Source organism: Alligator sinensis, unplaced genomic scaffold (assembly GCF_000455745.1).
Source record: "Alligator sinensis unplaced genomic scaffold, ASM45574v1 scaffold1354_1, whole genome shotgun sequence".
NCBI lineage: Eukaryota > Metazoa > Chordata > Crocodylia > Alligatoridae > Alligator > Alligator sinensis.
This window is the reverse complement of record NW_005842344.1, coordinates 1,079,531-1,095,589: the sequence shown is the minus strand read 5'-3', so window position 1 is coordinate 1,095,589 and position 16,059 is coordinate 1,079,531. Positions and strand designations below refer to the sequence as shown.

General features: G+C 41.6%; 1 protein-coding gene across 12 annotated transcripts in view; it reads left to right on the top strand.

Moving 5' to 3' along the window:
• MYO9B (myosin IXB) overlaps positions 1-16,059 on the top strand; it is a 55,062-nt gene that overhangs the window by 868 nt on the left and 38,135 nt on the right. For 11 of the 12 annotated variants that reach the window (XR_003095295.1, XR_003095294.1, XR_003095296.1 and 8 more), the window contains exons 1-2: positions 1-122; positions 8,367-9,260. Coding sequence is in view for 9 of the 12 variants with exons in the window: in XM_014522366.2 (XP_014377852.1) it covers positions 8,424-9,260 (837 nt within the window). In the remaining 3 variants the exon portion in view is untranslated. The remainder of the gene's footprint in view (positions 123-8,366; positions 9,261-16,059) is intronic. The other variant, XM_025210304.1, reaches the window with a different exon arrangement.

Sequence of the window (16,059 nt, the reverse complement as noted above, 5' to 3'; positions counted from 1 at the left end):
AGGCTTCCGAGCCGGGGCAAAGGCAGGTCGCCCCCCAGCACCCTGCCGCGACCCGCGCCCTCTGTCCCTGCAGCCGCTCCCGCCTGGACTTCACCTCCTGGCCGGGCAGCGGGGAGTGCCAGGTGGGCCCTTCTTTCTTTCCCAACGCCTGCCCTGCCTCTTCCTCACCTCCACCTTCCCTTCCCTTCCCTTCCCTTCTCTCCTCTCCTCCTCCCCCCAGCAGGGAACGCTTTGATTTTCTGTTTGGTGCCCAGGTCCCGCAGCCCCGTGTGCGGTGTGGTGTGGCGTGGCACGGCGCGGCGCCCCACGCTCTGCTTGGCACCCCTCCGCGCGCCTGAGCCTGCCTCCCCGCTGGGCTGGCAGGAGCTGCCTTGTTCCACAGCGCTTGGGCCCGCCCAAGCGGTGCTGCTGTGCGTGCAGCGCGGCCTGCTTGGGAGCAGGGACACTTCGTGGGCTCTCTGTTCCAGTTGTGCCGGGGCACGTTGTAAGACTGAATAATTTACAAGTAGTAAATGCAGCTGATGGAAAGTGTAAATTAGACACGTCTGGTGATGACAGCTTTGTACAGACGGAGGTGTCTGACGTCCAGTGATTCAAGGATAGACTGGCCCCTAGGTTCCCAACCGAAGTCTGCCCAGCTTACCTGTGCGTGGGGCCTCTTCTCAGTTGGAAGGATAAATGGTTCTCGTACTTTAAGAGTTTTCAAAGAAAAGTCTCTAAAGGTGGACTAGTGTTCATTGTCTAAACGCCTGATTATTTTAACTGATCATTTTATACTAAAACATTTAAGGCTTTATACCAATTTTGTGAATGTCAGGATGTAAAAATGTTTCCATTTTAAATGCACATTAGAGACCCTGCTAAATTGCTGAGCTGCTAAATGAACTTCATTAACAACAACATAAAGTGTCCTCAGTGAGAGACTTCTGGAAGTTTTACTTTTTTTCCCCTTCATGTTGAGCCTGTCTCGTCAATATTTACAACAAAAACTAGCATTTTCTCTACTTGACATGAGGTATAGATTACTAAAATGTGGCCTCTCTAAATATTCTCTTCACTGCTGTACAAAATAGACACATACTGTATATATCCAGATTTCTGAAGATGGTAAATTTAAGTTTCTGAACAGATTTTGGCTGAACTATTTTTAGCTTGACATTTAATTTCTGTCCGTAATTTACCCATGATCCTGAAAAATAGTTTTGTGGGTTTTATGTTGCGTGTTTTCTCCCAAAATAATGTTTTTACGCTATTCCTATATTTAACAGCATACTGTTCACTGCGCACGTAGTGTAAGCAACCTACCATTAAGACCGTTGTCTTATCCAACAGTTATACTTGTAGCTCTGGGGGAGGCCGTGCATCTGACTAACTGGAGATGTCAGTAACTTTTTGTGCACGGTCGAGCACATAGACATGGGGTAACCTGTGTCCTACTGTTACTGTATGTTAAGGTTGAGCTTTGATTGGTAATGTGATGCAGACCTTGAGAGAGATGATAGTCCGTGCTCCAAAGAGCAATCGTCTTTATCAGCATGGCGTTTCTAAAGCTGTTTCAGATATGCCTTGGTTCTGTATGGCTGACTCGGTTTTTGTTTTTTTTAAACCCGCCCGCACAACTTGGAGATAAGGTTCCCCCAGTGAGTTTCTTATCAGTGTAATTGCAGCATCCAGCTTAGTGAGGCCTCTGTCTGTGTTAGGGCCTACAGACGTTCTTAACTTTAGCAGCACTGTAGTAAAGTCGCTACAGAAGGCAACATTAATGTACAGGATACCTTTGATTTACACACTTTGTCTCACTGTCTTCCTAATACCTGAATATACTTGTAATTACTACTTGCTGTCTTTCACTTCCAACATACAAATACATGCATTCAGTTCCTTTGAATAACTTGTAAATGCTTATTGTTATGGCTGGCATTACCTTTCTTTAGGTAATACTTTATAGGCTTTTAAAGTAAAGTTTTGCTGGATAAGGGATCTCAGACTTCCTGAGGTCACAGCTAAGATATGCATCAGAGTGTCTCAGAGGAAATGGATGTTTGCACGCCAGGTGATTACTGCGGATTTTGGGAGGTGGGCAAAGTGGATGCGAGAGGCAGTAAAGAGCAGAGGGGTAGTTCACGTGGCAATGAAGCTGATGTGAAAGGTATAACGTGAGGTTATAACCATGCTGACGTGCTCTTTCCCTGGTAGCTGGCAATACTGGATTCCATCATCTGTTCTAGGAAGTCTATGGCAGAAGTGCTTTCTCTATTGACTTCCCCGGTTACAGCAGTTGAGAAAAGCAGCAATAACTTGGAGCTATTATATGGCTCTTACAAAGCTACCATGTGTTGGTGTTTTATTTGGGTTTAGCTGATGTGAGAAACTAAAAGTTATCGTAACCAAAAAATCATATAGCTTTGCAAAGAAAATACGCAAAAGAAGTAATTAAGAATTATAAGCAGTTTGCACCTGAATAGAGTCTTAAGGATTTAATTCTTGCACTGACTGTAAAAATTTTTGCATCCCTTGAGCTGCTGAGGCATCTCCCGAATATCCTGTTGGCTGGAAGGGGAATTTATTTTCTTTGATTTAGGGAATGATACGTTCACAGTAGTCAAAAGCTGAATGTTTCTGAAATGAACAAATGCTTGAAATCAGATGCTTTAATCACTTAAAGCCACAACCAACTGGTGCTTATGTTTTGAATTGTGTACAGCTGATTTTTATTTCACTGGGGAACTGGGTATTTAGTGCATCATTTTAGCTTGAACGCTGAGAAGAACTTGACAAAACCACTACCTAAAAAGAATCCTGAATTTTTGAAACTGCAGCATGAAAGTGGAAAGAACTGAAACATAAACCATTCTTTCTGAATAATTTTGGTATAATAGCAGCTTTCCCTTTTTAGCTTTGGTATGATTCAGTGGAGAAACATTCAGTTTCAAATTATGGCCTTATTTAAACTAAACTGCTACCTTGGCCTGATTGGCGCACTGTTTTTTCCAATACTTTACCAGATTGTCATATTCAGAATATGCTTTTTATGCACTTAAAAATGTTGGTATAATTGAGGCTTGAAAATAGTTTAAAGCTGTCAACAGAACCAGGGAAATTCTCATGATCATAGTGACCCTATTCTGAAGTGTTCTTCTCTGTCTTGTCTCTAAAAAGAGGAATTTAAAATTTGAGCTAATTGCTTGCTAAGGTTAAAAGATGTTGCTTTTCTCCTAAAAGACAGTAAACCAGTGTCTAGAGTGCTTGCCCTCTCCAGTGGTTTAAGTGGCAGCTACTTCAGATTTCCCAAATAATGATAATGGAACTGTCCTATATACTCCTGTGATGAAGTAAATTGGGCAGTAATAATGATCGTTGTTTGGGAAATCTGGAGTACATCTAGGCTTGAAGGATTGGCATGTGCTTAACCTAAAAGGAATATCAATTTAGTTGATACTAAAGGCATGTAGCAACAAAGGCAGGCCAGGGCATGGTTGGGGGGGTATCTGTTTTATGTTATACCAGTTTCTCTTTTAAATTGTTTTGTTCTCTTGTCCAGTCTCATGCTTCGTAAGTTATTCTGTCCTCTTTTGTAAGCTGCCCTGAGCTTTTCTTTTAGAAAAGGAAGGATATAAATAAAATAAAATAAAAACATATTTGTTTTCACAGATGGATTGTACTAGTGCTGCCAATAAATACCATACTCATTTTCTGTGTATTATAAATAAGAAAGGAAAAATGAACTGAAAGGGAGGGGGGGGGACGGGATTTTAGATTGAGGTTTGGTTGATATCCGTTTTCTGTCCTTGTTCTAAATTGCTGGGTTTTTTTAAAAGGGACCTGTAATTTTCATTAACTTTCTCTTATTTTCCTGCACTAGAATCCTAGAAAAATAACCTGGAAGGGAGGTCACTCAATCCAGCCCCTGTCCAAAGCCAGGTCGTCCTTATCTTAACCATCCCAGCTAGGCATTTGTCTAACCTGTTCTTACGAACTTCAAAAGATGGAGATTCCTTGATGTCTCTAAATAACCTGCTCCAATGTTTAACCATCCTCATAGGTAGAAAATACTTCCTTCCATACTGCCCTAAATTTCCCTTGTTGCAGCTTAAGACCATTACTACTTGTCCTGCCCCCTGTGGTGACCAAGAGCAATCTCGCGTCGTCTTCCTTACAACCCCCTCTTCTGCATTTGAAGGCTGTTATCAAGTCCTCCTCAGTTTTCTCTTCTCTAAACTAAATCTGTCTGAATTACTCTTTGAATGGGGAGTCTAATTATCATCCTTTGATAAAACTACCTCACTTGACTTTTTCTCCAACGTGGACAAATATTTATTAAACACGTCTTCCTTTTCTATCTTATTGACAAGTCTGCCTTTTCCAGAGTATTGGACAAATATCATTGTAGGCTTTCTTTTTGTTTCTGATGCACTTAAGTGTAGTTTATAGTCCTTAACTTAAATGACACAAAATATCTATGAGCATTGTGCTCACTATTTACATTTATTATAAATCCTGTCTTTTAATCTATATTCACTATTTTCATCTTACCCTTTTTCTATTTGTGTACATCTAGTGTTTTTAAATAAGTGCATTTACTGTACGTCACCGCTGTCGGGTTTATACACCTAAATTAGTCTGCCATTCTGCCCTGCTGCTGCAGTCTGTTTTGTGAACAGGTTGATGGTTCATAGGCATTTGTGTTGATGGCAAATAGTTTTTCCAAAGCAGAAATAAATATGCTTGTTTTGTGGCTCTTGAAAACTTCATGAGCCCCCACCAGCTGTTGCAAAGAGAAGCTGGCAAAGTAGTTAAGTCTAGCAGTTGATATACTTTAAAGTCCCTGACTTTCAGACCCTTCAAGGTTCGCCGTAATCTCTAAAATTGAAGTGGATCTTTGCAACATTGAATTTCAGACTTAAAACATTTTAACTTTTTTTGTTTCAGTATTTTTGATCACTGGCAGGCAAATTCAAATCTTGAGAATCCTGGAGCAGTTCAAAGGTGAATCACTTTTGTGAAGTTCAGTAGAAATTGAACATTAGCATTCCTTGAGAATCTTAGTGCTTTATATTAATGTAAACTGTAATATTATTAACTGTAAATAATAACATGAACCAGCTGTCACTAGGAGGAAAAAGGCCTCTAAAAATTCAGTGGTGATGAAAGAAAATAAAATGCTCATATGGATTTCATATTTGGTTGGAGTGAAGCAACCATTACAGTATCTTCCTATTCCCCGCCCCCATGAATGTGTGTAGTAATCGTGTTGCTGCAAGATCTTGTCGCTGAAGATCGCCTCTTCTAAGCATGTTCTAGGAGAGAGACAAGAAGGTGCATCTGTACTGCTATTTAAGTAGGAGCCTGCAAAACACTTCTATGTTAGTGTCTACAGTGTGCACATTGCCTTGTCACTGCTCTGTCCCCCCAGAGTAAGAGGTATTTCCTTTCCTCTTTCTCAGTCTTGAGTCTTTCCTGAACAGACCACCAGCTACATCTAAAACAAGTCATATCGCCATGTTTATAAAGGGCCTCTGTCTTCCAGGAAAAGATCTGAGACCACCTTTGCTTAATTTCCTCTGGCAGTTATCCAAGAAGTTGGGGTTGAAAAAGGTGATGGATGAGCCTTGAAAAAAAGTTCAAGACGCCTACTAGCCAGTACAGAAGAGGAGGCTAGGAAGGCTCTGTCAAAAGTGTTCATGGAAAGGATAGTACTGAGAGACTCGGCTTCAAGCTATCTCTGCCTGCTGGGAAGGATCAAATGGCTGAGATTTTTACCAGGGTATTGCTACTTTGGAGGGCTATATTTCATACAAGTCTCTGACTATTAAGCATCTGAAATAAGCTGCTGAAAGAGGAGGACATTTATACATTTTCAGTCATTCTGTGCTTTCTTTTGGAGCTATTTAACTGTGAAAAAGAAAAAGTGGCAACGCCCATTTTCCTGTTTCCCCTAGTCTTTCTTTAGGACTGTATTGCCCACGAATAACTCCAGTGCTCGCCCCTGCTGTTCACAGCTTTTCTGGGTAGTAGCAGTGAAAGGAGCAGTCATGTAGCTGTCCCTCTGCAAATATTAATTAATAGGCAGCTGATACCCTGGGGTTGTTGGGGGACTTGAAATTGCATCTGTTGTGAGCCAAAAGCTAAAAACTTGGTTGAATTTTGCAGAAATTTTGTCTTTGTTTGCGTTCTCCAGGGAAAGCCTTTGTGTGCCACTGGCAAGCATGCGTGTTGTTTTTTGAGGTTTGGGTCTGAATGTCTGGCATCAAAAAAGGAACTTTAGTACAAGCTTAGTTATCATCTCAAAAATAGCATTTCCTGTGCTGTTTTTCAGACAGAATTCAGCTAGTCAGAATTGTTATTTCTCCATTGTGGTTGTTTCAGAAATGTTCCTTAATTTCTCTTTCAACAGATTAAATTAAAATGTTCTTTTGTTAAAAGCATGGTTCTAAACAAATACTAATATATTCTGATGGCGTTTGTGTGACAACACCGTGAAGAACAAATTCTGAACCTCTTTGTATGGGCGGCCACTTCAGTGTCAAGTGAGATTTCTGGTGCAGAGACTGATCATCATACTGTTCTGAGAGACAAGACATCAGCAGTGCTTAACACTTGCCTGGATCCTTTCAACTTTTTGATGAGTCTCTCTCCCCCCACCTCCAAGCCAGAACTGCTGGAAGGTACTTGTCACTGCTCGTAAGGGCTGGAAGGTACTTGTAGTCAGTCCCCCTGCACATCACGGTTTGCAGTGAGCTTCCTGGGGGTGAGCAATATACTTAAGCAGAGCAGGAAGTCATGCTGCAATAGATTTATATGTATTAACCACAGATGTATGCCCTGGTATACCCCACTGTCTGTGGCATACTCTGCTGCCCTTTTGATGAGCAGACTTTGAAAACAATTTAACTTGCATAACAGAAATGATTCAAGAGTGGTTTTTACACAGAATTGCTTGGAAGTCAAGTTCTCCATTCCTGGCTTCATTCAGGAATGGCAGAACCATGTCATGTGCTTCTTTTTTTTTTCTTTTAAATGATTCATCTGCCTGTCTGCAGTAGAAATGCCAGTTCAGTGTTTCCAGCTCTCCACTGATCTCAATTTAAAAAGCTCTTCATTGAAGCTCGTTGGCCTAATAACTGTTTGCTGTTGAAGATGACTGCATTGTAACTTGTAACTCAAATGGGCTTTCTCGCACTCCACTTTGTTTCAACTTGTGAACTTCTTATATTGCAATGACTTGTTCTTCAGACCTTGTTTATATTTTTATATTTTATGGAGTACCTTAAAAGAAATGCGTAGAGTTGGTGTCTCGTTATCTGTCTCCCAAACTGTATGTTGGTAAAGGGTCACTACACCACAGTCAAAGTTTTGGTCCTGTTAGCATGATTAACCCTGACACCTAATCAGATGGCAACTGAAAGGTAGAGTAGCATGGTCCAGCAAAGGACGGAGATTCATAGTGCCATGCAGGTGAGAAAAGTGCAGACCAAGGACTCGGAGATGTTGATACAACAAGGAGAGGGCTGACTTGTAGGCTATTTATGGGTATGGAGAGACCAGAAGTTAGACCACGAGGCTGCATGATGCATTTGAGATGCTTGAGATTGATGACGTGAGCTCAGTAGGGTTAGAGTCATGTTGTAGCCATCATGGTCCAGGAAATAGGTAAGAAGAAAGGGTTTGGGGGGGTTGTTTAGGTTTTTTGGTAGGATCTTTTATTGGCGCACCTGAATAATTAGAAGGGATGTTTGTCACCTGAAGAAGGGACTTTGTGCCTGAAAGCTTGTCTGTCGTCTCTCCCAACTATTCAATAAGAGATGTCACCAAAAAACACGAGGCTCCAGCTTCAGGCATGAGAATAATGGGAGGAGAGAGAAGGGGTGGGGGAGTATGAGGTAAATGATGTAATTGGTGAATTCTGTGCAAGTTAGTTGTAAAATCTGAACTGAAAAATGCTACAATGAGACTAGTTCTACTGTCATATTAAAAAAATGTTAAAAGCAAGACATGGTTGTTGATTGTAATGAAAATGGCTCCTAAGGGTGTCGTACTCTCTTGTGCAAAGTTTTTGCATATTATTCGAAAACAGCAGCTCTTTTCTTGTCCATATGCAATGTGAGAACAATCTGAGAAAATGTCAGCTGGCAAGGATAGCTTAATGAACTCAAGTGCACAAGTTCTCTCCCCTTAGCTCCTGCCCCCAACTCTTATTTTTAAGCAGACCTCTCCAATAAGTTTGAAATAACCTCAGAAAATAGCTTGTTTTTCATGACATGCCTGCGTAACTTCATTTTGTGTTTTTCTTCCTTCATTTGCGTTTGCATTTCAGGGAAGCCTGCTGTGCAGAATATAATACCTGACTCTTTGCTCTTCTTTTTCAGATAATGGGTACTGTGCAGTAAGCTGGGGAGGCATGCTGAAGCTGGGTTTGTGGCAGAATGAGTTTAAAAGATGCTGGCAGTGCAGTTTGCCAGGAGAAGGTGGCCTATCATCTTCAAATTTACCCTCAGCTCTCGATAGAAAGTGCTCCCTGCTGTAGAGTGACTGCAACCAAGGACAGCAGTGCTTCGGATGTCATCAAGGATGCGATAAATACTTTGAACTTGGATGTCTCAAAGCATTATGTGCTTGTGGAAGTGAAAGAATCGGGTGGTGAAGAATGGGTACTTGACATAAATGACTCTCCTGTTCAAAGGGTTTTGCTTTGGCCCCGCCGTGCTCAGGATGAGCATCCTCAAAAGGATGGTTACTACTTCCTTTTGCAAGAAAGGAACACCGATGGGACCATCAAATATGTCCACATGCAACTGGTGTCCAAGGCGAAGGAGGCTCGACGGTTGGTTGAAAGAGGTTTTCTTCCATGGCATCAGGAAGACTTTGATGACTTGTGTAACCTTCCCAATTTAACAGAGACCACGCTCCTAGAGAATCTCAAATGCCGCTTTTTGAAACAAAAGATTTATACTTATGCAGGAAGTATTCTGATTGCCATTAACCCCTTCAAATTTTTGCCCATTTATAACCCAAAATATGTCAAGATGTATGAGAATCACCAGCTTGGGAAGTTGGAGCCCCATATCTTTGCAATAGCTGACGTGGCTTATCACACAATGCTTAAAAAACAAGTCAACCAGTGCATAGTTATATCAGGTGAAAGTGGATCTGGAAAAACTCAAAGTACAAACTTTTTAATTCACTGCCTCACAGCACTGAGTCAGAAAGGGTACGCAAGCGGTGTGGAGAGAACTATTTTGGGAGCTGGACCAGTTCTGGAGGTAAACTTAGGCTGTGGTTCCCCCCCCGCCTCCTTTTGTTAAAATAAATGGAATTTCCAAGTAATTGCTTTATGATATATGTACCACTCCTGGGGGAGGATTTTGAGTACATTCTTAGTGTTGTCTCGGAAGATACATTTTGGGGATTGAATTGCTGCTTTGAAGACTGCTTCTCAATAGTGTGTTCCTTAATTTCCCATCCTTCCTTGTAACTGAGTTTCTGTGTAAACAGGGCAGATTATTTAGTTCCTTTTGAAATTAGTCTCTGTTTTTGCCTTTGTAGTCTTATCTTTTTGGCTTCAAAGATGTCAGTTTTTAATTGGTCTTACCTTTTTTTGCCAGAAATCAACACTTTAGGCCAGAAGAATCATTTGGGTGTGTTGTCTTAGAATACTGGTGGTGTTTGAGGCAAGGGTCATGAAAAACCAGTTATGTGGTTGCACTGAATAAGGCAAACAGGGACTGTTTTCACCAATAAATAGGTCTCTATTGAAATAGTAATTGCTTAGCGTAATAGTGCCCTTTGCATGGTAAGGGTGTCTTTGAGTATTCCTATTATGACCCCCCCTTTGAGGAGGAGGGGTTAGTTCTCAGCCATGAATATGTGCTTCAGGGAGAAGACCACTGTGTTTGGAAGGGGAGTTTGATTCAGTTCGGTTCAAGTACTGTGAAATTTCCAGTGGAAGGCAAAACTTCAGCCACAGGAATAAAGGCGTAAAATTTGGTCTCGACCTGTATTGGCTAACAAAAAGACCAACACAAATGGTTCCTGCATAATATTTCAGTTTCTCCCCCCCCACTTTTTTAACTCTCTGGATTGGGAGGAGAAACCAGTAACAATGCATGACTAAGAGCAGGAGAAACTCTAAACCTGAAACTTGAAGGGATTCTGTTCAAACACAGTATTTAGGAATGCTTTTCAAACATTTCTAGTTCGGTATCATTTGTTGTTGTGATACTGGGGAAATGCTATGAGAACTTTCCAAAAAAGTACCTATGCGACTTTGGAAAATCTTTACAGAACAGGGAGTACGTGCAAGTGTTTCCCCTTGCTTTCTGCTACTTGAAAGCAGAAGTAGAATCATTTGAGGTTTGTTAATAGCTGGAGCTTAAGTTTGCAGTTTTGAACAGAAAACAGGAAGGGGTCACTGTGGAAAGCACTGTTCCATCAGCTGATCTGCCTGCCTTTGATAGAACAGTTAACTGTTTCAGACACTAGTTTATAGGGTATGAGACAGCAGAGTTAAATCGGATAAAGGGCCTGAAATCATACTGTTGTGACTATAAACCAAAAGAGAAATGTCAGTACTACAAATACAGCAGCTGTAGGTGTAATTGTACTGCAGTCAAAGATAACCGCTACCTTAAGTTTTCTTTAAAAATTGGGATCTTTAGGCGGGTGCTCTCTGGTGAAGCTAGTGACACATGCAGTAACCCCTGTGCGTTTTCTTCAGCCGTCGTTTGAGCAGTCCAGGAAGGCACTTACTAAAGAAGCATTTCTGCTCGCTAGACATACAACTAAAGATTAAAACCTTAACTTGGGAGCCTTCTAACTAAGTCTTCTTATAGAGTTAATATTTCGACATGTGCTGTCCACATTAATGAGGTCCTGACTGACATTCCCAAAGAAACTTCACCCGGTCTAAGGTCTTTGTCAGCCGTATACTAATTCAAAATAAGCTTGTTCCTTGACTGAATTTCCATAGAATCCTGCATTTTTTTTTTTAACAAATGTAAAAAAAAAAAAAGAAAAAGGCAGTACAATTGTATCTCAGAATGTCTTGCAGAGCTGAGCACAAGTGGTCAAGTTTATGGGTTTTTTTGTAAGTTCCTACACATCAACTTGAAACCAGAAAAGAAGGAAATGAAGCCCTCATGAAAATAAAAGAAAAGAAAAAGTTAAGACGGGTTATATGTGCTGAAGGAAGTCAGCAAGACACCTGTAACTCTTAAGTGAATAGTGTCCGTATTATTTAGATAGAAAATTGGGGGGCTATAATGCTCACCTACTGCAGATAGTGTTGGGAGTAGCGAAGGCTACAATACAGACATCTCTTAGATCTTTATAGTAAGTTTTGGATAATAAAATTCTAATAAATATGCCTGTATGCATTATTGCACTCAGTGGGCATGTCCAGACGTGACCCTACAGTGCAGTAAGAACGAGCGACTGCGCCGTATCATGTTGCTACCGTGCGGTAGCATTGCCAGGCACTAACCATGGCACGGCACTACTGTGCAGTAGCATTGGGGAAAAAACTGTGTGGTGACAGTATTTATGCAAGCACTAAATGACTGCGGAGTAACATCTGCACAGTCTGCTGCACACTTAGACGCAGTCAGTGCATTGCAGCTGGAGCTGACGCAGTGGAGAATTATACATGCCAGATTTCTAAGTGGGGTTGTGCCCGTAATGTTGAATGTTATATTTTTAATAACTACTGAATGGTTAAGTCAAGCCTGGTCTTAATAGAAGAGTGCAGTGAAAACTTGAAGATACTCTTCCGAACTAAACTGTTAGCAGCCATAACTGCTTGTCTCTGAGTCAATAATTTTATACTTAACTATAGTGAATCACTGAATTATTCATGTAACAAAATGATGCAGTAAGAGAGATTTCCTTTGAAAATCAGTGTTTCTGAGGATTGTGGCACAGAGCACTTTGGGAGCATGCCTAATCATTGGGGAATATCTTATTTCATGTTTATATTGTGTTTTCAAGTCCTTCTGAAGTTGCTTGCGTGTGTGAAAGGTAGTGTGAAGGTTAATGAGATCAACCTAACTTTCGTTTGGTAGGAGCCTTTAGAGGTTGAATTAGAGCTTCCCCTTTTTAGTGACCTGACACTCGGTTACGAGGCGTCTGTTCAAAGTCTGACCTTTTCCTAGAGTTCAAGGCAATCACGTTGCATATAACATTAAAAAGGTGGATGCCGTTATTGTATTTAACGGTGACTACAGAATGTTCTAAAACTTGCATGCTCCTAGAAAGTCTGTTGGGAGGCTTGAAAGTAAACTTCTTTTCCTCAACAGATCTTGTTTCTCTATGTTGTGTATAGACCAGGCTAGTAGCTTCACTTCTGGTGAATTTATGAGTGTGTTGAAGCATGTAATCTTTTGTTCACAATATCCAAACTTTGAGAAAATGGGCTATGACTGTAGTTCACAGAGGTGTTCTTATTTTAAATGCTCCTTGCAGTTACCATCTCAAACATCTGAGGCATTAAATATACCAAATTGAGATGCTGATGGCAATTGAAATGTTAAGTACGTTGTGTGTAGTCCTTAATAGAAAGGCAGTCTTAGGTTAATCGTGGGTGACCTGCTGAGTCCCTTCCAACACTCATGGTCTATGAGACCATTTAGGGAATCTGCAGCACGTGGCAGAGAAGTGCTCTGGGCAGGTGGTAGAGGGAAATGGGGAAGTGAGGTTATGCCCTGTTCGAGGTAACTACCCTGCAGCTTTTTCCTTTTAATAAAACATCTTAATTTTATATTGCAAAGATTAATAATAGTTAGCACTACTTTCTAGTATGGACAGTTGCTAGGAAAAATAATAAGACTGAGATGTGGTTAAAAAATGTTGACATATATGTAAGTATGTTATGGAATAAGCTCCCAGGATATGCAGAACTGATCCAGTTTGGACCGTTTATTCTAACTTTTGCAATAGTCTTGTTTAAACTTGAATAGGACCAGGTTCAGGGAGGCCTTAGCTTCATGACTTAGCTTGGAACCTTCCAGAAAGTTCTGTATTGTCAGTTTTGCAAGGAAAATGCTCTTCAAGTAGACCGCAGACCTCAAATGCAAAGTTTAGAGGACCATAAAATGTATTCCAGAGACGTTTTGCCTGGTTCCCTCAAGTGCGCACACAGTTGCAAATGAAATGTTTCCCAGTAAAAACTAGAGAGGCACTGATGTATTGGTTGCATATTGGGTCCTCCCCACTTCTGGCCCCAGGATTGCATTCAGCACCCTGGCTGGGCAGCGCCTGCCCCTGCCCCACTCCCTCCCTCACTGCGGGAGCCTTCATCTGCCCCTTCCCCCCACAGACTTACCGGCTCTCCACCCTGCCGGGCTGCCTTCCTGTAAATGCCTGTCGGATCTGTATCGGGTGACACGCCTGGTTAATAATTGTCCATCAGTATCTGTCAAGAGTTTTGGCAAACTAGCTTACATAAATTGCAAGTAAAAGCCTGCTTTTGGATGAATCAGCTAAATATCAAACCACCTTCTGAAAGAGTGTACTGATGTGTGTTAGTCTCAGACTTGCTAAAGCAGTTACCTTCCTAATAGACTAAAAGCCATAAAGCTCACTTTCCTCTCAAGTGGATGATGGCAATGGTGACTGGAACAGATGGAGGTACTTTGGCTGTGCTGCAATTTGGATTTTTCTCTTCATTTAATCAGATGGCTTTCAGGGATCTCCAGGAAATTGTGGTGAAATAAAATGGCAGTCAGTGTGTTTTTTGGCACTTGGGTAATGTGGTGCTGCAGACACCTCCTCTGGCAGTTTTTCTCCCCCAAGGGTGATTCTAAATAAGTTCAGCCAAACCGTTGCTGCCGTCTGTAGGCACTTCCAGTATCTGTCGTCTTCTAAAGAAAGCTGATGTAAAAAGGAACTCCTTATCTGGAAAGCAGAACGGCGAAAGGGGATGCGATTGCTACGTTTCCCTGTGGGAAGCAAACTGCTAAGGCTTGCCCCTGGAAACAGGCATTTGAGTAAAGGAGTGGGAGCGCAGCCAGGCTTCGTTCGGTCTCCCCTCTTAGAGCGCTGCGCGGCCTGTGGTCGTGGCGTGAGAATCGGGCCCGCGGGTCCCACTTGCACTTGCCACAAAAGCCTGCATAATATATTTAGTGGGCGTAGGCTATGTTGATCTATTTAAGGTAAAGAGGCGGTTTTGAGACCATTATCTGTATACATCTTTAAACATGACCGTAGCCAGAAAACAGATGGGACTTCCTTTTTCCTTTGACTTGAACCCCACCAGTTTCTCATGTATATGACAAAAGGGGAGCCTTGGGGTTTTTATCTTGCTAGTTAGACCTTTTTGAACATGGGCGCATTTGCCACTTGCCTTGTTGAGACTTCCCCAGTTGTTGAAACATTATGCATTGCTCCCACCTTTTAGCTTTTTACTGGCCCAGGTTGTCCTACTTCCTCCAGTTTCCTTGCTACATCTCAGTCTCTCTCTCTTTGTTCATCTTAGTCTGATAATTCTTGCTTTATTTACCCTGTAACATCTGCTTTTGCCAGCGTGGCTCTTCTACTTCGATCATTCACCACATGCATCAGTAGTATTCTGCATAAGCTTGGTTTAGTCTTTAGTTTCTCTTGAAGGGCAAGGGTGAATACTAAAGAGACTAGAACGTTATATCAGTGGCTAGTAGTTGTGGTGGGTTTGCCCTCCTTGACTTTTGATGCATTTTGGAAATGCATGGAAGGTTTTGCGGGACTGTCGGCAGAAGGAGCTTTCCGTTGTGGTGTTCCAGCCCCGCAGCACCCAGCGTGTGCTCTGCTGCTGCGCTGGCTGCTGGAACGGAAGGACCCTCAAACTATGCTTTCTGTCCAGAACAGCCCTCCACAATAACAGAGAGCTAACAAGCAAGTGCACTTATTTGTTGCTAGGGTAAGGATGCGGTAGGTCATAAATTAATGACCCTTAACTGGCAAATTAGGAAATCTCATAGTCCAAATGTTGTTAAAATGCTCAGATTCTTGAGAAGAAAATGTAGCTTCTGTGTATACTGTTTATGCTCTCCAAATTACAGTAAATCGTACTTCTGCTCTCCGCCAGACAGAGTAGGATGAAGGAAAGGGACAGTAAGAAACATACTGGAGTGGCATTTTGTGATTTGGGTTGAAGGCCAAACCACTCAGTATTTTAAATTTTTTGACTAGTTGAAGCCTGTAAAGGGGACCAGTGTCTGTAGTTTGCCATGACAGACCCAGTAAGCATGGGCGTTTTGGAGGAGGGTATTTTTAGCTCTGCTCTGGAGAATTTGCTATGTTCTTAGACTAAATACCAGACATGTGGGGTCATCTGAGCCACTGGGTAGTTTTAAACCATATGCATTGCTTACAGGAGTAATCACTAAGTCTTCAGGAAACCAGAATGATGGAATTACTAATCAGTTTACTAATCAACTCTTTGGTACCCAGTTGCTGTTAAATAGCTTGTATGTATGCAAATCTGGTATGCTCTGTGTGCTTCTATTATTTTTAAACTTCTTGTTAAAAGTTTGTTTTTTCACTACAGAGTAGTAGGTCTGCAGATCCCGTAGGTAGGTTTTTCCTTAGTTTTGCAAGTTGGAAGAGCTTAATAATGATTCCTGTTTCTCCAAACAAAAAGTACTGTGTGATGTTCCCACCGAGTCTCGGGACGAGGGGCAGGCTGGCATTTCTGTGCAGTGGGTGGTTCTTTGTTCTGAGATCAGGAGACTTCCCTCTTACGTCTTGATTGGCTTCATCTCTGTTAACTAAAACGAGTTGACCAAAACCAATGCAAAATGCATATTAGAATAGGTTAGCTGTATGTTTTCCCAGAGACTTGTGCCTGTGCGTGGAGAACAATTAAAGAAATAAAATTAAGACTAGCTTGCTGGCTTATAGCTACAAGGTAAGCTTGAGAAACTCTGGCAACACATCAGCATAATGGCTTGCAATTTATAGCAAGCCTGAAATACCATAATAGCTGCTCTGTTGTACACAATTTCCATGGATGTAAACACGAATTGACTTCAAGAAAGAAATCGCTTTCAGGGTTGAATATCTTTCTTGTGTCGTATGGAGCTGGTGACT